This window comes from Diadema antillarum, unplaced genomic scaffold (assembly GCF_040938485.1).
Source record: "Diadema antillarum isolate AM-2024a unplaced genomic scaffold, OU_Dant_1.0 scf00000101, whole genome shotgun sequence".
Lineage (NCBI taxonomy): Eukaryota > Metazoa > Echinodermata > Echinoidea > Diadematoida > Diadematidae > Diadema > Diadema antillarum.
This window is the reverse complement of record NW_027270990.1, coordinates 1607781-1632795: the sequence shown is the minus strand read 5'-3', so window position 1 is coordinate 1632795 and position 25015 is coordinate 1607781. Positions and strand designations below refer to the sequence as shown.

The 25015-nt window shown below is 37.9% G+C and overlaps 1 protein-coding gene across 1 annotated transcript; it reads left to right on the top strand.

The window, feature by feature from the left end:
* The first annotated feature begins 6049 nt into the window (after nt 1-6049).
* Nucleotides 6050-24489, top strand: LOC139718899 (uncharacterized). Its single transcript, XM_071630348.1, has 3 exons — nt 6050-6173; nt 21380-21523; nt 23093-24489. The coding sequence occupies exons 1-3, from the start codon at nt 6122-6124 to the stop codon at nt 23281-23283; spliced, it is 387 nt and encodes a 128-aa protein (XP_071486449.1). The 5' UTR covers nt 6050-6121; the 3' UTR covers nt 23284-24489.
* Nucleotides 24490-25015: the final 526 nt, after the last annotated feature.

Here is a 25015-nt window from a genome sequence, read left to right as displayed (position 1 = left end):
ATGTCCGCATTCGTTTCTATAATATCAACTTAGGCCTGTTCATTCCTATAATGTATAGAGCGTCGTCAGATCTCCTATAGACCGGTCTTGCTGTATATGATGAATGACTGTTTCATCCAACCTTGCTATGTCTATTTGCCATGGTTGCGAGATCAATATTCACATTAAAATCTCCCGGGGCCGCTCCGTAGTCGTGCATTTCCATAAATGAATATATTTTGTATGAAAGTTGGGTTAAACGGGGCCTTTCACAAGATCGAAACCCACAAGTCATAATATATAGTCTACGAGTTCGACATCGAAAAATGGTCCATCTCTCACGATATACAGCCCACGAATCATACAGCCAATGAGCTCAACACACGGTCAAGAACAATATTGTCAACAGCTGTAGACAAACAAGGCCCCCGAGTTCGACACCAGGCAAGAGAGGACCAGGAGTTCGACATTAAAATAAATCATAACTCTTCCGCAACAGAGTGTACAACATAATGCTATTCCTATGCTATAACGACTTCTAAATAATGAACAATCAAACTTATTAAGATTTCAGACTGGGGTATATGGTTATGTTTATACTCCCTAAAACTGGACATTTCAAAATGTTGTGTACGCCTACAAGCTATAAAAACTAGTTTTTGAAGCGATGTCATTCTGAACTCATTATTTGGATGTTCCTATCGACTGTCAAGAACTATTAATTTGTGAAAATTAGAGAAACCTATCACTTCCCACTACATTGATTCGATTTGATAATTCTTTTAGATATAGTGCTATAAAGATTTTACTCTTTTTCTTTCCAGACTAGGTCTTAATTGCTCAAAATTTTCTCCTTAACGCTCTCTCATTTGCATATCGGAACTTTTTGACCGATTCAGCTAATTCTTGATGGCATGTGACCTCAAAATTCATAACAGCTAGATTTCGTTATATGTGTCAAATAAAACATTCACCATGCAATTCTTTAATGAGATTTCTCCACTTATCAATGTCGACTATTAAACATGGAGATTCTTAAAAGATTTCACAAAACTCACTACTAAGATATGACAAGTAATAAAAACACACAACATCACTTTACATCGTACATAATTATGTTATCTAGAATAAACTAAATGTAATCTATAAACGTCGATTGCTTATACATATTGGACTACAATTCACAAACTATATTGTGTTTCTCAACCGCTATATACATGGAGTGTTCAATAGCTTCGCCGTTAAATAGCCAGATTAAACGTCTCTTTCGCGGACACGCAATTTCAGTTTCCATCTTATCTTGTCCTTACAATTTATTTTGGTATCATAAAATTATGTGTCTGATTAATTGCTCGATATTTTTATACATTGAAGTACCATTAATCCGGTTCCAAATCTGATTTTTTTTTTTGTCCAATGTATTAGTTTTACTTTTCATTTATTCATCATATTCCTTGCAGGACTGAGGTGTCTTGTAGTGAACGTATCAAGGAATCATGTTGCAATGTGACCACAGAATGTCTTCTCAGAGACGTCTCTGTCATAGTCTGTCGCATGTTCAGTATTTTGAGGTTTTTGTTTGTAAAACACGGTTGAAAACAGTCAATTAAAGGGTAAACCATTCATGTTTGTTTTGAAAGTTCGAGAAAATTCACATACAAACTGAAAGCTTCTACTGTCTCACAGAATTTTTTCGGATGTACAAAGCAGTCACAATTCAGCGACCGTTGGCGGGATTTCTTTGATGTAATGATCGTCGCCGACACATGATTATGCTGTGCATCTTAATGAGTACATTCAGGTGTCTGGACAATAACGATTGTGTGATCATGTATCGTCACTAACAAAAGAATCGTTTCCCTCATTTCAGTCTTGTTTCGCTGATGTGCCTTTTTTAGACGGAAATGTTTTTGAATAAATACAGATGATGAGGAGCAGCAAACCTGAAATCATGACAAATTTTATGTCAAACGATGGGTAATTGTTGATTCGCACATTTTCGCACACGCATAAGACCTTCAGTTGCCTAACACTCATGGCAAGATATACCTGTTCTCTACCATTACCGTCCATTTTTGCTCTGGAATAAGCTGCTTTATTGCTTATCGACCCCCCCCCCCCCCATGTCCGCATTCGTTTCTATAATATCAACTTAGGCCTGTTCATTCCTATAATGTATAGAGCGTCGTCAGATCTCCTATAGACCGGTCTTGCTGTATATGATGAATGACTGTTTCATCCAACCTTGCTATGTCTATTTGCCATGGTTGCGAGATCAATATTCACATTAAAATCTCCCGGGGCCGCTCCGTAGTCGTGCATTTCCATAAATGAATATATTTTGTATGAAAGTTGGGTTAAACGGGGCCTTTCACAAGATCGAAACCCACAAGTCATAATATATAGTCTACGAGTTCGACATCGAAAAATGGTCCATCTCTCACGATATACAGCCCACGAATCATACAGCCAATGAGCTCAACACACGGTCAAGAACAATATTGTCAACAGCTGTAGACAAACAAGGCCCCCGAGTTCGACACCAGGCAAGAGAGGACCAGGAGTTCGACATTAAAATAAATCATAACTCTTCCGCAACAGAGTGTACAACATAATGCTATTCCTATGCTATAACGACTTCTAAATAATGAACAATCAAACTTATTAAGATTTCAGACTGGGGTATATGGTTATGTTTATACTCCCTAAAACTGGACATTTCAAAATGTTGTGTACGCCTACAAGCTATAAAAACTAGTTTTTGAAGCGATGTCATTCTGAACTCACTATTTGGATGTTCCTATCGACTGTCAAGAACTATTAATTTGTGAAAATTAGAGAAACCTATCACTTCCCACTACATTGATTCGATTTGATAATTTTTTTTAGATATAGTGCTATAAAGATTTTACTCTTTTTCTTTCCAGACTAGGTTTTAATTGCTCAAAATTTTCTCCTTAATGGATACACAACGCTCTCTCATTTGCATATCGGAACTTTTTGACCGATTCAGCTAATTCTTGATGGCATGTGACCTCAAAATTCATAACAGCTAGATTTCGTTATATGTGTCAAATAAAACATTCACCATGCAATTCTTTAATGAGATTTCTCCACTTATCAATGTCGACTATTAAACATGGAGATTCTTAAAAGATTTCACAAAACTCTCCACTAAGATATGACAAGTAATAAAAACACACAACATCACTTTACATCGTACATAATTATGTTATCTAGAATAAACTAGTAATCTATAAACGTCGATTGCTTATACATATTGGACTACAATTCACAAACTATATTGTGTTTCTCAACCGCTATATACATGGAGTGTTCAATAGCTTCGCCGTTAAATTAATAGCCAAATTAAACTTCTCTTTCGCGAACACGCAATTTCAGTTTCCATCTTATCTTGTCCTTACAATTTATTTTGGTATCATAAAATTATGTGTCTGATTAATTGCTCGATATTTTTATACATTGAAGTACCACCAATCTGGTTCCAAATCTGATCTTTTTTTTTTTTGGTCCAATGTATTAGTTTTACTTTTCATTTATTCATCATATTCCTTGCAGGACTGAGGTGTCTTGTAGTGAACGTATCAAGGAATCATGTTGCAATGTGACCACAGAATGTCTTCTCAGAGACGTCTCTGTCATAGTCTGTCGCATGTTCAGTATTTTGAGGTTTTTGTTTGTAAAACACGGTTGAAAACAGTCAATTAAAGGGTATAACCATTCATGTTTGTTTTGAAAGTTCGAGAAAATTCACATACAAACTGAAAGCTTCTACTGTCTCACAGAATTTTTCGGATGTACAAAGCAGTCACAATTCAGCGACCGTTGGCGGGATTTCTTTGATGTAATGATCGTCGCCGACACATGATTATGCTGTGCATCTTAATGAGTACATTCAGGTGTCTGGACAATAACGATTGTGTGATCATGTATCGTCACTAACAAAAGAATCGTTTCCCTCATTTCAGTCTTGTTTCGCTGATGTGCCTTTTTCAGACGGAAATGTCTTTGAATAAATACAGATGATGAGGAGCAGCAAACCTGAGATCATGACAAATTTTATGTCAAACGATGGGTAATTGTTGATTCGCACATTTTCGCACACGCATAAGACCTTGCCTAACACTCATGGCAAGATATACCTGTTCTCTATACCATTCCCGTCCCTTTTTGTTCTGGAATAAGCTGCGGAAAAGTGAAATATTGAGATCACAACTGACAATCATTCTGCCAAAATATTAGCTTTCTTCTAAAAACTGCCTGCTTCTCCCAAGCGAAATTGTTTGAGGTATGATTTCCTAACATAGACCACAACTGCACATTCACTTTACTTGATTTTGGTGAGTTATTTTCTTCTGCGCATAATAATTTTAGATTTCTCGAATCTCCGTCTTGTTCTTTTCCCCGGCTTGCTGGCGGTGACGATCATAGGTTCAAAGCAGTGAAGCATGCTAAAAATATCTTTGTGGCGCTTGAGATGTACCAGTGCATGAATTAATTAACGATACGATGAATGTCCATGTGCATTAGGTCCATATATCCGCCGAGTGGCCCGGGATTCCCCACACCCCCACTGACACACCCCACACTTTCCAGCAATAGACCGATTCTGCAATGTATTCAAATTTTATGCGTACAAGCTTTGTTCACAAAAGTTTTCCCTAACAACAACAAAGCTTGCCCGAGGATTCACTAGCAACAACTAAAGCGAATTCCTCCCTATGGAACTTAATGGAAGGGAGAAGGTGAATGAAAGGTTTCGTTACTATATAGCAGTGACTAAGCTGTTTAGGAAAAGACACATCCATTATCAATGGATGACAGATTTATTCTGTTTATGTCCTAACATTAACAAGAGTTCCAATCTGACAATCGCTAATTCCGATGCGTGGAACCCCAATACTCAAGCCAATGGTTCAAGCTAATGATCAATACAACTATGAGTTATCGGTTTTAATACAGATGTTGCTTTTTTATACAAATACCGTGAAATGAAGTGAAAATTTAAAGGGACTGTACAGTACTGGTTGAGGTGGGGATTCATGTTTTCAACATTCCTAAGTGAGATCATGGGAAACCTCTTATGAAATATGAAAGAGCATGTAATTTCAAAAAGGATCGAACGTTTATATGATGAAAATTGGTTTTCAAATGGCTGAGATATCCCAAAAAGTGCTAATAATAAAAGGCGACATGCCACAACTTTATTAGGATCTCTTTGTTTCACCTTGTTTTTGGATATCTCAGCCATTTCAAGACCGATTTTCATCAAATAAACTTTTGATACCCCTTAGAATTGCATGCTCTTTGACATCTCATAGAGTGGTTTCTGAATATCTTGCAAAACGTTAAATGCTAAATCTTCACCTCGACCAGAACTGTACACACCCTTTAATTTGCCTGAATGTACAAAAACATCCCGATATCAAAAATAACTGTAAGGGTCAATTTACAGTAGTATTGGCAAGGAGGCGGGTGAGGCACCTCTATAGCAGCTGTTGCCTGGTATTAGTAACTAAAATGCTGCCTACAAAATCAAGTCCCAATAATGATTAAAAAAAAAAATGGGTGAATGGAAATGCTGTATGGAGAATGGCGAACCATTTAGACATAGAGCTATAGATCCATGTTACATTACACCGGATCGAAAATTGAACGAAAAAAAAAGCACAGTAACGTGAGGTCTTGAAACCATGCAGCCAAATGAAAAAAAAAAAAAAATGTCGTTGAAATGGGGCAGAAATACTAAAGTTGTGAAATTCCAGAGTGTGACCTTTTAACACGATGCTGGGACAGTTATCAATCACTTTTTGACAATCATGGATTGCATAAAATCCCACTACGAATGTGACAAGGTGACTTGTCCCTTTAAATCGATGTACGAGTACAATGTACATGTATTATAGTACACAGTCTGGTTCTTCGCCTATAGTTCCAGACTGGGCAGTGCACAGCGGGAACGACAAATCCGCGCCGAATCAATCCTGAATGGACCGACAAAAGGAGCACGCATTACACCAGCGGGATTTCAGAGCACTTGCGCAGTATCGCCCTTGCCCACGACCGAGGAAGGTACGCACTAATAAAAGTCATAAGCTACGTCGACCATCAACGTCTCGCCATGGCTTCATACATCTCATTTATCGCCATTTTCTTGTCTCTGTGCCTTACAGGTAAGTGTAGGCCTTGTTTTTGACACGCCAGAGTCCATTTTACAGGTACTTTCAATTCTGTAGAGGTGAATTTGTTATATCTCGCGGGAGAACTGTAATCATTCATAGATGCGTCGTTACTACGTTTGTCCCCACGTACAGTACACCTGACACAATACATGGGTGCTTTGCGTTCGTCTCTTATTATATAATGTGCGCACTTTCTCCGGATGGTCAGGTGCTTGCAGTTTTGATCTGCTACAGCACTGTGTCGTGATAGAGAGTGTATTTTATCACTTTTTTGAAGGGTTGGGCCCCCGAGCCTAAGCATCTGCTAAGCTGTCCAATGTGGTGTACTATTCTGTTATTTTTGATCGTATAGACATCGTAAGCATGAACCACAGTCCCGTAGATCAAGTGGGATTGATATGAAATACAGAGCAGATGCCTGAGGAGGATATTAAAGGTGTTGGGTGCATGCAGGCTGTTCCATATTACGTTTTAGTTGTGTTGTGGTTGCACCTGTGTGATGGGTTTGTTTACAATCGGTCTACCAATACCATGTGCACCATGGCCATGTGAGCGAGCGAGCCCACTCTACGTACGTATCGTCAGCCACACCCCACGGCCCATTATATTAATGACGTCACTCGATCGAAAAAGCACGCGAGTGCCTTCATCTGGCCCCTGAGCTGCTGCGTTGAGCGATTGATATAATATCCAGCAGCTTCATCATGACATTACAATCCATCACTCATTTGGAGTTTGCGAGAAAGAAAATTCCGATTCAATATTTGTTAAGAGTATAAATTACCATGCCGGAAAAAAAGAAGCTTCCTTTAGTCTAAAGTACAAAAGGAAAACAGGATCGAGTGACAGAAAGTCACTGACCTCATCAGCATTTTTTTCTATGTTCCTGTTCCGCTTTTGCGACCTTTTGATTTTACACAGGCATCATCGTGCATACGCATGGATTTGCATTCAATTATACCAAGCTGTATTGTGACGTCACTTCCGCTGCAGTCACAACAGCCAGAGATATTGTTATCGCATTGCTAACATGAACAATGAAAGGTTGTGGATGAAAAGAATACCAAGCATTTTATGTATACCTCCATGTATTCCACAGTCTACCCGGGCGTAGTATACGAGTTGGAGATGGGGGGGGGGGGGGGGGAGTGACATTCCTATGAATGTTTAAGGTGATGAGCTTTGATGAATAGAATAACATCTGATAAACAGTAGTAGAAGTTTCATCACAATCGAGGAGAAACTGAGAATTCTAATGGAATTTCACGTTTTTATAAAACGTTTGATGATCAGATAGACCCTCCTTTTTCCTGTCTAGTTCATTTCAGCAATGTTCAGCGAGAGAGAAATTGAGTGACTACTTCTGTAGGATCCTATACACAGGTTAGTGAGGACAGTTGAATTGGGGTGATATTTATTATCGGCACTTACTTTCCCTCTACATGCCCTACGTGCATTTGTCTCTTAACATGACTGAAGGCCGCTGAAGGAATAAACGCGAACGTCGAGCGACTTTCGTAAAATCTGTGTCGGTCTACGATTCTGTTTGTCTTCAAAGTGGAGGGCATGATAACCTTGAACGTGTGAGAGTTGCCTTCTTTCATTGTATCCTTAGACAAGCATTGTTCTAGACCTGCAATACGGAATAAAAAAAAAAAGATGTCAAGTTTGTGTGTATGTATAGCCTACACTGTGTGTGTGTGTGTGTGTGTATGTGTGTATTATGTGTGTGTGTGTGTATGTTTCCGTTTATATCCATGAAACCACGCTATACATCCGCACAATGGGTACCACACCGGATAATAAAGGTCCTTTATACTGTGAAAGAAAGAAAAACTTTCGTTAACGATACAGAGCTGTACGCATTTGAACTTTGCGACACACACATCAAGCCTAAGTGTATAGTCTATTGACAATGACATGTAAGAATTTCGAGACACATGTACAACGTAAATGAGATACAAGTGAAGAGTTTGTTCGCAAAAACCGATAAGTCCATATTTGAAGATTTTGAAGTACGGTCTCTGTCATAAAGTACAAAATAATACCTTTTAAATGATTTATTGGTCACTACATATAAAGGTACATTTTTGAAGTTATGGTCAAAAGAAGCAAAAATTTTCTTATTATTCTCTTTATTTTTGTTGACCTTTAATCGCAAATATCTCCATTTGGCAAATGTGGATTTATCGGTTTTTGCAAACAAACTCTTCAAGTGGAATGTTAATTGAATAGGTTAATATCAACACCAAGGAGCTTTTATAAGGGTTCTCTTTGATCAACACCCATGGAACGAATTAGCTTGAGTTGATGAATGTTATTTTTTGTTTATTCATTGTTCAAAGGAAATTTTTGCCATTTGGTGGCTTGACTCGATTTTCTTTTAATTCTTCAATGGGGCTTTATTAAACCGTCGTCAGTGGTGGATGGGCGGGGGGCACACAAGCCAAGCCCCCCCCCCCCCCCTTTTTTTTTTTTTCTTGTCAGCTGATCAAACCAGGAAGTGGCACGAGAAACGAGGAAAAAAAAAGAAAATGCACCGGAGCCGTTTTGTTTGTTTTGTTTTGTTTTTGCTTTTGCTTTTTGCTTGTCAACTGATTAAACCCGAAAGTGGCACCAGAAATATTATTTGCCCCCCCCCCTTTCACAGAATTCCTGGATCCGCTCCTGACCGTAGATTTGCAAGGACTATTCACTTATACCTGCAATTAAAGGAAGTAATTAATTACCCATCCTACATACCCGCATCACCTTTCTATACACAGAATAATCATTTACGGGTCATCAAAGAAAACCAGCAGTGCTCGCTATGTGACAGTGAAATCCGCCTCTAACGGAGGAGGGATACGCTATCATTGAAATCTTCAGGGACTTGTGTTTGTCTTTTTTTTTCGCTGTAGATTAAAAAAAAAAAACACATGATTCTTGGGAGATGTGAAAACGTAGGCTTACATAATTACAGTCAGCCTCCCCTAAGTCGATGTCGCACAAGTCTAAGGATTAGCTAAGTCGTGGTTGTAAACAATCGTCATGTGCTAATTCTATTGGATGTAAGTCGAAAGTTACGTTAGTGGAAGGAATTTCTGCGGTTCCTTTGGATCCGACGTATAGGCGGGGTTGACTGTATATTTAAGAGTAGTACCAGCAACCACCCCCCCCCCCTCCCCCGCCATGTGAACATTATTTTAATCACTTGAACATATTTCAGGACTTAAATTCAGGACTTAGACGAAACAGTTTCCTTTACCGAAAAAAAAAGACACAGTGACAAAAGACATTGATCTTTCATGTATCAATTCCTTTGCGTTGTTCTTGATCTGGACTGTCATTGCGTAGCTATGGACAATTATTTGCTTTTTGTACTCCAGGGAGGCATTTCATGAAATGTTTTGGTCGGATATTTTTCTGACAAACTGTTACAAGCTACAGAAATTCTTGCATCTGATTGGCTGAGAGCAAATTTGTCCGACAACATTGTCGGACAAAATGCTTCATGAAATGCTCCCCCCCCCCCCGACCTATGCGCGAGCGCCCCCCCCCCCCCCCCCCCCCCCCTTCACGGAAATGTCAGGTGACGCAGGTAGACGTCATGTGATTGCTGTTTTGGCCACCTGCAGTGAGAGAGATATGAACTAGTCTTTACACAATGCTCCGTCGTGATTTATTCAGCCCTCGATTCTATTCCTTTCCATTTTAAAGGAAAAGCCCACCTTAATATATAGGTATGTGGATTGAGTGAATGCAGCAATATTAGTAGAACACATCAGTGAAAGTTTGGGGAAAATCGGACAATCCGTTCAAAAGTTGATTATTTACCCCCATGAGGATGTGGTGAAAAAAAAATAATTGAATCAATAAATAGTGTATCTTGTAGACACACGAACATTAGGTAAACGATCCTCAACATAATTGATTCCCACACTCTGGAATTCGCTGCTCCTGAGGGGAGTACCCCCTGAATTCTTTTATGAAGACTCTGAAAACTTCCCTGTTGAGACATTAATTATAGTATGTTTAAATGTCAAGCGCATAGTATACTAAAGATCATTATGATGCGCTTGTATAGTTGTGAATACGAAATTAAATTATCAGTATGCAATGATGACGTACAGTTGCGAATATAGAATTTGGTGAAAATTTTTGTAAACCCCCTCTTATTCGTGCGAAAACTTCCATGTGGAAGTACTATCGAAGTCAGCTTAAGCCTCGAGTAGATTTCACGTAAAAAGTTCCAAAGAAAAAACAACAAACCGAAAGAAAATAAAATCAAAGCCTGTTTCTTATAAACCAATGAATTTGTTTTCTCTCTCATTTTTTTTTTGGATGAACTAAATGAATAACTTTGTCGAAAATATTTGCAGATGTGAGACCTTCCAGTAAGAATCGTCCCAATCACCTATTATACCTCTCTGAGTCATACGCTCAGTTGGCACTGATTTATAGGTTGCTTAGCAGCAGCATAATATTGACGCAGTTATCATTATAATTATCAGTTTCAGAATCATTTTATTCCCCCTTCGAAAATGTTGAGGGAGTGGGGTAACACAATGATAGACTTGGCAAGAGCTTTGAAAGTACACGTGAAATTTCATGCGTTGCGGGACAGAGGAATTACATTGTATATAGTTCATCGAGTTCCGAGCCATAAACCGCGAGTGAAATGCGCTTGCTTCTCATAGCGATTTTTTTTTTTTGTTGTTGCTAAGAGGGTCTTTGATTGAAGACTAACATGAAAGAAGCTGTCATAACACTGTTCTCTCCACCCCCCCCCCCCCCAATATGTGTGTGGGTGTGTGTGTGTGTGGGGGGGGGGGAAGGGTCAGATAAGTATATGATAGAAATGTGCTCAGTATGGCAGGGGCCCTTTGTCAGAATTTATCCATTTATTATGTACAATAACATGTCCTCGGGGAAGAGTGGCTTATTTGAAGTATGATTCATGCCTACCCAACTGATGAGAAACAATTTATTTTTGTATTTATGTGTTTGATCTTTATAACGAATAGTGATTTTTATTTTCGTACGCCGCGGATCAAATTAAAGTTGGAAAAGTTAACGAATCCAAACGAAAAGCAAGTACGTTTTACTGAGACGGAGCCCAATCAACCTGTGTGGACAGTGATCTCTATGGCTCTAGTACAGGAATAAATGCATAATCATGTATACAAGTGCACATAAAAGAAAAGAAATGTTACTTTGACACGTCAATGTTAAAATCGGTAAATTCTGCCGATTTACTCATAGCAGAGGATGGAGAAATGTTCAAGCTTTAAAAAAAAAAGATGCAAGTTATGCTGACACCATTAGGATTGTAAATGAAAAGTAATATCACCATGAGATTAAGTAAAACCAGTTTTGAAATGTTCCCTTTCATGGGATTTACAGATTTTTTTATATCTTCACAATAATCACATTACTATCAGCTTTATGTATAGAACCATGTAGCTCAGTTTTGTTTTGTTTTGTTTTTTGTCATACAGTGGTACAATGGTAAATTCAACATTTGCAGTGTCACTCAAACTTATGTAAATGATGAATTTAAACACGCAATATGTTGGATTCAGCATTTCGTTTTTTAGAGTGCAGCTTGAAACATTATGAGGCGATCCTTTTAGATACTCTTGTGTTAGTACCGACTGATTAAATTCGACTGCTGAAACGTCGGCATCACTCCATCGTATCTGCCTCACCTTATAATGAATACTAGTACTGCAATATAAACGCGTCTGATTAATCAGTCGACATGTCGCCGCAAGGGAAAATGATGTGTTGTGTCGAGTGTACAGAAAGGAGCCCTGGTTCCAACAACGTTAAAGGGTTCTGACGCCAACTCACAGCACCCCCTCCCCCTTTTTTATATGTACAATGTTAATGTATAATGTTAAACTGGAAAGTGCGATGACCTATCCTGGCTTTAGACATGTTAGTCAGCAGATTTTTCCATTCGCGTTTAAGTGGTAAAGACAAAAAGATCGACTATTGATAAAATCTCAAGTAGAACTTGTCTGGACTTAAACATCCAACGGGGCAGACAATAATATCAAAACACACCACAGGTAAACAAAACCTCACCGAATATTTACGGAGATTCGATCCGTCACGCCTTTGGCACACATTCTCCATCCTTTTTCCTTTCTTCCTCTTCTTCTTCTTCTTCTCCCTCTTCTTCTTCTTCTTCTTCTTCTTCTTCTTGTTTTAGTTGTTATTTCGAGAACCATTGGATGTTTCACTTACCCATGTTTCACTTTAACGCAGTGCAAAACATAACTCTACGAACCTTACAGCAAAACTGGTATTCAGCAAAATCAACAGAAGAAAAAAATGATTGTAAATACTGTACATTCAATTAAAAAAGAAATGAAATTGATGCTTTCCAAAGTTTTGATTGATGGACCATTCTGGTCATCTGTTATTAACAAGTTCATCTTTTGCTTGACATGCGTGAACAATCCCATGATTGATAAATTCCATTATTATGTCGGACAAGCTTATATGCACTTTGTCGTTTTGGAAACTAGTGAAGTACGCGTGAGTACCATTAATTCGACTGTTGAAACTTCGACATCACACCCTCATATCGTCTGTTGAGAATGAGAAGGGCTTTAAGTCTTCTCGAACACTATGGGTTTTGTGGTCACTTAACGCCCTTATCATTCTCAACCGACGATATATGCCTTATAATCCTAATGAATACGAATATCATATAATATGACAATTACAGCCAAAATTTGTGCACATGATCTATTAAACTCCGAACTGCATGGCTTTATATACTAGTCATTCGCAGCGAATTCAGTTTGTATTAGTGACATCCAACACTGATGATGTAAATTTACCAGCAGAATTTATGTCGTAAATATTTTTACTCTCCCGGGTATACCCGTCCATATCTGAGACATCTGTATCCGAATTGCCAGTCTTTATCAATATGCATATCTTGTTACTAGTGCTCGAAATCGATCCCGACCTGAACATGCGCGGTACGTGTATGTCATGGGCAATTCCGCGAAAAATGTTACTTTTCCTAAAAATCCTAAATCTGCAATACTTTGAAAAATATATGAGCTACAGGGACAAATTTAGTATCAAATGCTAGAACTTGTCAAGTTCTTTCATTTAAGTGGTAATTTGATACAACTGAAGTGCATTTAGGCATTCTTTTCTTTAAAAAACCCATTTTGGGGCAAAATTTTTCATAATTTTTGTAAAAACACACAATCTTTGACTGTCATTATTCCATATTCAGCAACACTTCAGCATTTGTGTCAAAGTGGTTTATGGTTAAGAATGAACCAAAAAACACTATTAGCCTTGTATGAGATACGAACTGTGTTAGAATATGAATATTGGGACTTAAAAAAGTGGACAAAGTTGTAATGTCCGTAACGCTACATTTGTGAACCTGTTACCGCTAGAGTGAATGCTGAATGTGTTGTACACAATTACCAATCTACAACTTAAACAGGACCTGAGCATTCATTTCAGAAGAAAATTCCTTTCACTTGATGCTCTGATTCATAAATTTCTCAACATATCCACATGGAGGTAAATAATCGTGTCCGAAAAATGTAATGTCCGTAACGGCAAACATATTGTGTAATATCTACCGAATGATTTATAGTAACTGATCAAAACTTGGACTGTTAACATTTCAGGATGAATGGGTTAGAATAAACCATGAATGGATAAAGAATGATTATGCTGAGTTGTTGAAATAAGCCCACAAAGTCACAAAAAATTCTCTAAATGTAATGTACGTAACGCTGGAATTGCCCTTATGTTTCATAATAAGTGTATACTAGGTTTGAGTGCAACGTCGCGCGTCGGACTGAAATGCCGAGTCTTGCCCATTCTCAAACCTAATTTCTTTCCCATTTTTAATGTATAATTTGTGTGTGTGTGTGTGTGTGTGTGTGTGTGTGTGTGTTCGTTTGTGAGTATATCTTGATGTGCGAAATGCCAGGCATCTGCATTTTGAGCCCGATTTCATTTTCATGGAAGCAAATGTCGCAGGAGCAAATGTCATGGAATCTCAGAAAGCGGAATTCTTGTCATTACCATGACACTTTAAGGAATGGCATAGTATTTGTCGAGGTTAAAGGATTTAGCTTTTTTTAAAATCTTGTAATATAGGGTCCATGGTTTAACTGTTTGCGAGACACTTAGAAATTGCTGTATGAAATGATAAAGAGCATTTTATTACAATTCTACGATGACTTCCAAGTTTATTTGATGAAGATCAGTTTTAAAGTGGCTATGAAATAAAAAAACAAACAAAGTAAAACAAAGCAGTCCAGGGGGTGTTTCATAAAGCTGTTCGTAAAGTTGCGAACGACTTACGAGCAACTGGTGATCAGTTCTTGTGCTGAATTACTGAAATTCGGATAAGTGTAGCACTTCAGAACTGATCACCAGTCGCTCGTAAGTTGTTCGTCACTTTACGAACAGCTTTATGAAACAGGGCCCTGATTTTATTATAATCTTTTATTACTATCACTATGTCTTGGATATCTCAGCCATTTCAAAACCAATTTCCATCATAAACTTTGAATTCCTCTTTGAATTATATGCTTTTCCATACTTCGTAAGAGGTTTTTCATTAAATAAAAAAAAAGTCATCATAAAAAACGGAAACTGAACCCCCTTCTCAACATAAACTGTAAATCATCCCAAGGAGCTGCTATTAAATCGACAATTTATGATTCATGTGTGTCAGAAACTAAAATGTGCCGTCAAAACACTATACAGTTCCATGTTATTGTTCACGTACACCCATTGTAATTCCACGGAGACACTGCCAAAGACACACCCGTAAGCTCTATAGTCCATGGGCCAAGACCCGAAAAATGGGCTATTGGTACCACCTGAGGTGGCAAAACCTTTTTGGTGTCATTTTGTTTGTCGGACATAGATACGCTTATCAAGCTATGATAGCATTTCCATATGAGTAGCTTAGTCAGAATAAATGAATTTTTAACCAAGTTGGTCTCGTTTTATATCCCTATACTTTTGAATCGAAACTAACCGCTATACAAAGACGAGCACTGCCTTCTGTATGTCCACAGGTGTTCTGTTGTAAACGCGGTGCGCTTAGTCTTTATTGAAGGCAGCGAAGGGAATATCCAACGAGTTATGATGTCCACAGCTGTCACGCGGTGCGCTTAGTCTTTATCTAGAACAATGTACCGTTATCATATCTAAAGTTTCTAGTAAAAGGGATTATCTATACTGTTTTTATACCACCCTCTCAACAAATACATCAGTTTTAAACAAATATCACTCTGTTCATTTACAACATTATTAATTATAATGTATTGTAGTGTACCGGTACATTGTTTTTGCATAATCTTTCATTGTTGGATGGAAATAAAGCGACTTTGGCATGGTATTAGCGTTTTCACCGTAGCGTTTTCACCGGAAAATGATAAATAACTGAAAAATACTGTAAAACTCACGAGGAATTGCTTTGTTGTTGTTGTTTTTAGATAAAGGGATATACACTGTATTATAAGCTTTGGAGATTCCCTTCGCCGTCTTGAATATTAGACTAAGCGCTGTGGACATCATAACCCTTGGATATTCCCTTCGCTGCCTTAAATAAAGACTAAGCGCACCGCGTTTACAACAGAACACCTGTGAACATACAGAAGACAGTGCTCTTCTGTGTATAGCGGTTGGTCTCGATTCAGATGTACAGGGATATAACAACGAGACCAAATTGGTTTAAAATTGATTTATTATGACTAAGCTACTCATTTGGAAATGCTATCATAGCTTGATAAGCATATCTATGCCCGACAAACAAAATGACACCAAAAAGGTATTGCCACCTCATGTGGTACCAATATCTGGCCTGGCCTGTGGACTATCATGCTCCTAACTTGAAAGCCAACCTCTAGTTTGTTTGCAGAAGGGGAGGAACCACACAATACAATTTTCGCGATCCCCGAATGTTTTTCTTTTCTCTTCTTTCTGCTATACGGCATGACAATTCGATTTTACGCACAATGAACCAGTCTTTGTGTCAGGCGAACAAATGGAATTTCTAGACTATTGTGGCATATCGCTCCAGCATAATCTAAAAAGTCCCTCTGACATGAAAGCAAGGGTGCCCAGCCCCATACAGTGTAAGCTGCATTTCGTAGAAGGCAATTCACATTGATAACCACTAACCTTAAAGGGATGTACAGTATTGGTGGAGATGAGAATTTGGCTTTTAACTTTTTGCGAGATACCAAGAAAACACTTATGATAAAGTACAGAGCGTACCATTTTAAAAGGAATTTTAAGTTTATTTGATGAAAGTCGGGTTTGGAATTACTGAAACATCCAAAAACAAAGTAAAACAAAGCGATCGTAATAAAGTGTGGGTCCCACACTTTATTAGAATCGCTCTTTCTTTGATATCTCGGCCATTTCAAAACCAATTTTCGTAAAACGTGGAATTCCTCATAGAATTACTTACATGCTCTTTCATATTTCATAAGAGGTTTCTCATTATTTCACCAAAAATGTTAGAAACCTGAAATTAGATCTCAACCAAAACTGTACGATCCCTTTAAGCTCTTTTCTCACTGGTATTGTACTTTTTTTTGGGGGGGGGGGGGGTGAGGGTGGGGGAGGGGTCATGAAGGTTTCCTCTCAAGGATGTGGGTACGATAATAAGCCAGTTTACTGTTCCACTTTGCGCATGAGCAGAAAAAGGTCATTTGTACAATCAGGCACGTTGGTTTTTTAATTCACTGAGATGAGCATCCCTGATGTAATGATTATTCATGCAATCCTCATGAATGGCGCTTACTAGTACATCCACCTGACAGCAAGGCTGGTATTTAGCAATGTTGGCAGAAAGAGTTTATTTATGCATTCAACACAAAACGATCAAATGCATGCCTGCCGAAGGGACAATTGACAGACCATTCTTGTCTGCCGCTCTGCGTAATTTCATTCTTTGTTTAAACGTGAATTCCATAAGATTGTGGGCATGCTTATGCATCATGCTGCTTTGAAAACAAGTGAAGTGCCTAACCAAATGAGGAAAAAAAAGGTCATTTGTACAAATGTGCCCATGAGCTTTTATTTTTCATTGTATTGGGCCAGGCCAGATATTGGTACCACCTGAGGTGGCAAAACCTTTTTAGTGCCATTTTGTTTATCGGGCATAGATATGCTTATTAAGCTATGATAGCATTTCCAAATGAGTAGCTTAGTCATAATAAATGAATTTTGAACCAATTTGGTCTCGTTGTTATATCCCTATACTTCTGAATCGAAACTAACCGCTATACAGAGTAGAGCACTGTTTTCTGTATGTTCACAGGTGTTCTGTTGTAAACGCGGTGCGCTAAGTCTTTATTCAAGGCAGCGAAGGGAATATCCAAAGGTTATTATGTCCACAGCGCTTAGTCTTTATTCAAGACGGCGAAGGGAATATCCAAAGCTTATGATACAGTGTACAGTTGTATATCCTTTTATTTAAAAACAACAACAACAACAAAACAATTTCTGGTAAATTTTACCGTATTTTTCAATTATTTTTCATTTTCCGGCGAAAACGCTACGGTGAAAACGCTAACACCACGCCAATGTCGCTTTATTTCCATCCAACAATAAAAGATAATGCAAAAATAATGCACCGGTACACTACAATACATTATAATGAATAATATTGTAAATATACAGAGTGATTTTTGGTTAAAACTGATGTATTTGTTGAGAGGGTAGTATAAAATCAGTATAGATAATCCCTTTTTTGAGGAACTTTAGATATGATAACGGTACATGGGTCTAGATAAAGACTAAGCGCACCGCGTGACAGCCGTGGACATCATATCCCTTTGGATATTCCCTTCGCTGCCTTGAATAAAGACTTAGCGCACCGCGTTTACAACAGAACACCTGTGGACATATATACTAAAGTCACTGGGGAAAATCTCTTTGGGACATACGGAAGACAGTGCTCTTCTTTGTATAGCGGTTTAGTTTCGATTCAGAAGTATAGGGATAAAAAAATCGAGACCAAATTGGTTTAAAAAAAAAATCATTTATTATGACTAAGCTACTCATTTGGAAATGCTATCATAGCTTGATAAGTATATCTATGTCCGACAAACAAAATGACACCAAAAAGGTTTTGCCACCTCAGGTGGTACCAACAACCCATTTTTCGGGTCTTGGCCCATGGACTGTAAAGTGTGATATCCTCAAGGATGACCCATTCTAGTTACATGCGTGCAGAAACCGCCAATGCCATGACGTCACCAAGCTTCTCTATTGTTTGCCTTGTTTACGCCACTTTATAAACCAATCGGACCAGTCCTGGCAAAACACTCTCCATTAATTGCGTTGTCCCACGCGTATGCTAAATGCGTTTTGTTTGTGTCATCATTCTCGTTCATTTATGGTTGATCATGAATTTCTAAGACGTTCCTACGTGTTATCCCACACACACATAAATTCTGACACTCTGTCAAGCACTGTGTATAACCACTTTGTGAGTGTTTAATTTGAAAATCATCCGGAAGTCCCCTTTAAATGTAACCTCTGACTGCTTAGCTGGAATGAGGTCCCATTGATTATTTGCGATCTTGGTGTGTAAATACCCAGGCGTTTCGGATGTCTTGGGCATGGATAATTCCCCTTTTACAGATGCTATGTTTCAAAGCTATTTGAATAAAGTGCCCTTCTTTCTCCAAATTTGCCCGGTTGTATAATTTTGAAATGGGAGAAAATTCCATATTGATGAATCATGTTATCATATTCACCTCTTAAAAAAATGTCAAATACATTGCTTGCAGGCTGTTTCAGATTATCCATGGAGCTTGTAATGGCAGAGCTGATCGATTTTACATATACCACTCTTCATAGGTGTAGCAATATCTTTACAGATGATATTCCTGTACATTGCAATAATATCCTTCCCCTTCGTGATTTGAGTCATTTTTAATAATAGTAATAATAATAGTAATAATAATAGTAATAATAATAATAATAATAATAATAATAATAATAATAATAATAAAAATGATAATGGGGTACTTATAATGCGCCAATTCCACGTAACTAATGTGCTCAAGGCGCAGTAGAAAAAGTGAGTATAACGCAAACATGCACATGAAAATGAATGCCACAATGATGACGATGGAAAAAAATCATAACATTATTATAACAATAATTCTTCTGGAAAACGGTGACGTACAAATGAGTCTTGAGGGCAACTTTAAAGGAGTCAACATTCGAAATGTAACGGATAGCTTGAGGCAACTGATTCCACAGGTAAGGTCCAGCCTGTGCAAATGACCGATCCCCCATGATTTCTTCGTTTTTTGAACAACAAGCAATCTACAATCGGATGACCTTAAACATCTGGGAGGATTATAAAATGTCAGCAAATTAACATTATACACTGTACTCTGGGGCAGTTCCGTGTATGCAATGAAAAACAAGCAATAATGATTTAAATACAATTTTTATAATAAATAAATATAATTTTTAATTATTTCGTTTTGTTTTTGATTTTGTTTTTGTTTTTGTTTTGTTTTTTTGAATTTCTCAATAACATGAGGTAACACAGCTTGGTAGAGAGGATTTATCTGTCATATTTTCTCAATGCTCGGATGGTCAGAAGCTATAGCAGTGTGTTTGTGTGTGACACACACCCACACACTTAAACCTGGCATAAACCCGAAGGATAATTTGACTTGGGGATAAATGCGAGGGATCACCGAAGTGATGCAGCTTTTTGAGTATGTAACAGATAAAGACAGAATAAACTGACCAGAAAGAATATAAATTATTAGTGTTAAAAAAATGTTCAAATTATAAATGTTAAAAAACATACAATTCTATGAGGAATTCAAAGTTTATTTGCCAGAAGTCGGTTTTCAAATGGCTAGCATATCCAAAAACAATGAGGATTACTTTGTTTTACGTATCTCAGCCATTTTAAAACCATTTTTCATCAAATTAGCTTTTAATTCCTCTGTTATGTATACTCTCTTATATCTTATAAGAGGATTCTCATTATCTGAATATGTAGAATACGTACCATTAATCAAATTTTGCAAACCTCAAACCACATCTCAACCGAAACTGTACCATCCCTTTAACTCAAGCTTAACTGATGACCTGTGTTCGTCATGAACTGTTGACATTCTGCGATGGTGGTAGTGAAAAGTTAAAAATTGATATTTTTTTGAAGGATTTTCCGATTTAATTCATGCTTCACTGACCTGTTAATAACATTCTTTCAATCCCCATGCGTTGTGGGCACACTTGCTCTTTAAGCAGTGGCTGTGTAGTAAAATCTTGACAACACAGTGCCAGTCGCAAAGATGCTTTCATTGTGTATGCAGCGTGATATATTATGGTAGCTTACTCTGCATGCGTTCTTTTTCAGTGTATAGAGTGTAAAGGCATAAATGATTAAGATTTTCATGAGAACAAAACAAAATATAGCTTTTGTGTGACATGACGGGAAGGCACGATGGTAGCTTCAATCTATAGTGTGCCTCGACACTGCGTTTGTATTTACGGCAAAAGCTTGTTTTCATTGTCGGCGTTTATGTTGTTGGGAAAGAAACATGAACAGCAACAACTTCAGCAGCAGCAGTAATAATAACGACAACAGCAAGAACAATAAAATGAATACCATGAAGAAGTTTTGCACGTCGCCTCTATAATCTGCACCTCGCAGGCACCCCAACTTGTATGTTCCAATACAGTTACCACTACAACGTCTGTACAACGCTTTTCCCTGATATGTATTTGGATATTTATATCTGGGTATAGACCATGTTCCCTGTATAAGAGATTAATTCGTCTCCAGAGCACAAATTACTGTAACTTATTGCGCGGTTTCAAGGGGTTATGCAATGGACTTGGGTGCGTTGCTTTGTCAGTGCATAGTCCCCCCCCCCCCCCCCGTTAGAAAATAACCATAAAACTAGCACCCAAACGAAATTGATGTGTACAGCATGTTTACTTATTAATCTATTTTGTTCAATGTAGTACTTCTTCATTAACATGATGTAGAAATATATATATATATATATATATATAATATATATATATATATATATATATATATATATATAATATATATATATATATATATATATATATATGTTTCAGGTTTCAAGTTTATGTATGAATTATACATATTTATTATATTTCTCCTCTCTATATATTTCACGCAGTGTCTGCCCTGGACTGCTATCTCTGCAACGACTGTCGCAGTGCCACATCTTTCCTGTTTAACAGCGAAACGTGTCCGACCTCTATTCTGAACATCGGAGGGGCGAACGAAAACCGATGTAGCAAGCGGATTGAAGTAGATGGCAGTAAGTTTTAAAGAGAAACAAAATGGAAAGGCAGTCTTTCTAATATCAAGGTACACACTGGTCTGGCCGGGGTCATTCAGCGAAACCAACACCCACGAGTCATACGGCCCACGAACTCGATATTGGAAAATGGAAAGACCGTCTCTCTAAAAATGTCCTGATACGCTGGACCACGAGCTTGGCATCCAATGGTCCATGAGACATCATATGGGAAACGAGAAATTCAGCCCATAAGCTTGACACTTCGCAAATAAGGCCCACGAGTCCGATACTAGGCAAAAAAGGCCCACGAGCTTTCACCCCGTGCAGTACGACCTAAGCCCCGTGATGAAATGTCGATCTTGCGGACTTGTTTGCCTATAGAGTCAATCTCATCGGCCGTATTTTCCTAGTGTCGAGCTAATGGACCATAATTATATAGCTCATGGGCCTATTTGAGTTGATACTGAGCTTATCAATTTTTAAGCGCAAAACCTATGGACATAATTATAGTCTTCTGCGCTGGAAAAGCTTCTGATGGGCTTGATGATAATGAACAGTTATATGAAAAGATGTGTTTTGAGTCGTGATTTAAAGGGAAGGTAAACCCAAAGAGCAATGTGGATTGAGTGAAAGCGGCAAAATTAGTAGAACACATCAGTGAAAGTTTGAGGAAAATCGGACAATCGATGCAAAAGTTATGAATTTTTAAAGTTTTGGTGTTGGAACCGCTGGATGAGGAGACTACTAGAGGATATGACGTATGAGTGGACAACAATACAAAGAAAATAGAAAGGAAATTCAACAAAAATTCACTTTTCTAGAACTATGAAAGAGCAATGGACCAACCGCTTTCAGAAAGCAGGGGGAATAATTGCTACCCTTAACATATGTAAATATCAAGTTGATGGAATTTGTAATTTTCATGAAAAATGGATTTTTGTAGTATTTTCTTTATATTTTCTTGGTATTGTTGTCCACTCATACGTCATAACCTCTAGTAGTCTCCTCATCCAGCGGTCCTAACACCAAAACTTTAAAAATTCATAACTTTTGCATCGATTGTCCGATTTTGTTCAAACTTTCACTGATGTGTTCTACTAATGCTGCTGCTTTCACTCAATCCACATTGCTCTTGGGGTTCATCTTCCCTTTAAAGACTGTTATACAGTGGGGGATTTCCTGACTTCTAATGGTAAATCATTATCCAGAGTTTGGGAGCTGCACAGGCAAACTTGCTCTCTCTCTCTCCCAATGTTACTTTGGCTTACGTGTTTAAATTTGTAAGAGAAGAGTGTGTCCTTAAAACTGCGCAAATTATGCCTACTAGGTATGTCTATGAGATTTAAGTACTAATAATTCAGATATTGTAACTGGGGGCTTGACGGATGAGTGACGTATGTACAATCAACAAAATCTTAAACAATATTCGTTTACGAATCGGAAGCCAGTGTAGGTCTTTCAGAAGAAGAGTAATCCTTGGGAACTTGCCTTGGTTACACATAAGCCTTGCGCAGGAGTTTTTTTTTTTACTATTTATATTTCTTTTTCTTTTTTCTAACAACAACAACAACAACAACTACAAAATAGCGGTCAACCGAGGTTGCATGACCCAAGCCGAGTGCGTTGTCCAGGAGGGGATTAACAGGTGCCAAGATAGCGAAGTCGGTTGTACCATCTGTTGTAACGGCAACGACTGCAACGGTGCATCCATGACGACCGTCTCCATGGTTACTCTGCTCATCGCCGCATGTCACGCCCTCTACCGGCTGTTGCAATAAACAGAGCGAACTGTACTATGGTTTTGCCTTCTGGTGTTGTTGCTATGACTGTTGTTGTTCTTCCGTTACACTTTCATCACTTGTGGGTCTAGAGGTTAGAAGATGAACTGTAACCATGACGATATTTGCAAGGAAGTAGAGGTGATTTTAGACAATTTAAGTTCCTTTTCCTGGATACATTTTGTAAAACAATACTAAGATTTTTCATACAGTGAATATTGTGTAAATACGTTTACTTAGTGTACAGCCTTTGATTCCACGCTGATAACCTGTCAATGTGTGATTGTGCACTTTCTTCTTTATTTTTTTTTTCATTTACAGACGATGTCCCGGTAATTGTGGGTAGAAGAACACTGACACTTGCCCGTCATACCATATTATAAGAAGTCAACCAATAATTTCAATGATTTAGTACAATTACATTTGTAGAGCAATACCATTTCAGAAAAAACGGTTTTCGTAGAAGAGTTCCACGCATTGTTTATTGGTTTTCCCTTGAAATATCTGATGTCATCATTTATATATTGCCAAGGAATCGTAGAGGCTGCTTGTAAATAAGTTACTTCAACAAAGTGTACCTGTAAGCATGGCTGAAAACTATTTGGCGAGTTTCTACATGATAATCTTTACATCATTGTACAGTTCTTAGGCGTCGATTTTTAGGAAGGACAAATTACCACCTACTATGCACGTGTAACGTTCATGGACTACTTTGCCGCCATAACTGTATAGTGCACGGTGTTCAGTAGCTAAAGGGCAGTAGCAGGTATGATATTGCATGGGATATTGGTGCATACTATGTACTCAAATTTTGATACAACTAAATTTTGTAACTGTTTGTACTCATTATGGTTCCTGTTTTTATCGCTGTTAATTTTGAAAATGGAAAGGATTTCTATCTGTTTTGCCTTCACAAAGTTGCTTCCCTTCCTTGCAAACGTTGATGTATCATTGATAAAATGATTGACCTTGATGGATTTTTGTTTTTGTTTTTTCGGTATAGCTTCACATTTTTTTTAAAGGAAAGTTTGTGCATCATAGAATAGAGCATAGATGTGAGTGAAAATACTCTGACATGTTTTCAAGACTTAAGCCTGATAGCCACAGCACAGGGGAAACATGCACACCGCTACTTGTATAAATTGCAGTCGACTGAAATTGAGAAGGGATTTAAATTAAAAAGACTTGATTTCTATTAAACAATGATGGTTCTGTAATGCGTTTCTTTTGTGAAGTGAGGAGTACTGTAGTTAAGGAAGGATTTTAGGAAGTTGGATAAGAAGAATGATGTACATGTATGTATACATGTGTATAATATATATACATGTATACATAACAGAAACCAAGTTCAGCTGTTACTACCAACAATTTATTTCGGCCAACAAATTTTGGAGAGATTCGCCCATTCTCAAGTGTTCTTGAATCAAGAACACTAGCAACAAAAGCAAGTACAATGTATAATTATCTTTCCCGGTCACGTGATATGACATTTTATTCCGAAACAGTCAATAATATTTTTATATGACATGTTTCGTCTTGTGTGTGTATCATCTGAGCAGTGTAAGCGAGGGCATGGAGAATTGGGTATTGACTCACAGTGTACACTCTTCCTGTGACTCATAGATCGCATTTTTTTTTTAGTCGTTTTCTGTTTACTGGTTCGATGTTGTTGTTTGTTTGGTCGTGCGCGGAAGCGACAAGATCCGTTCCCGCGAATAAGTTGCGTGCGGAT

Bases quoted from the DNA above. Each gene is read 5' to 3' on its own strand.
- LOC139718899 (XM_071630348.1), top strand. From the start codon at position 6,122: ATGGCTTCATACATCTCATTTATCGCCATTTTCTTGTCTCTGTGCCTT. The intron at 6,174-21,379 runs GTAAGTGTAGGC...TATTTCACGCAG, and splicing joins CTTGTCTCTGTGCCTTACAG to TGTCTGCCCTGGACTGCTAT. The intron at 21,524-23,092 runs GTAAGTTTTAAA...ACTACAAAATAG, and splicing joins GCGGATTGAAGTAGATGGCA to CGGTCAACCGAGGTTGCATG.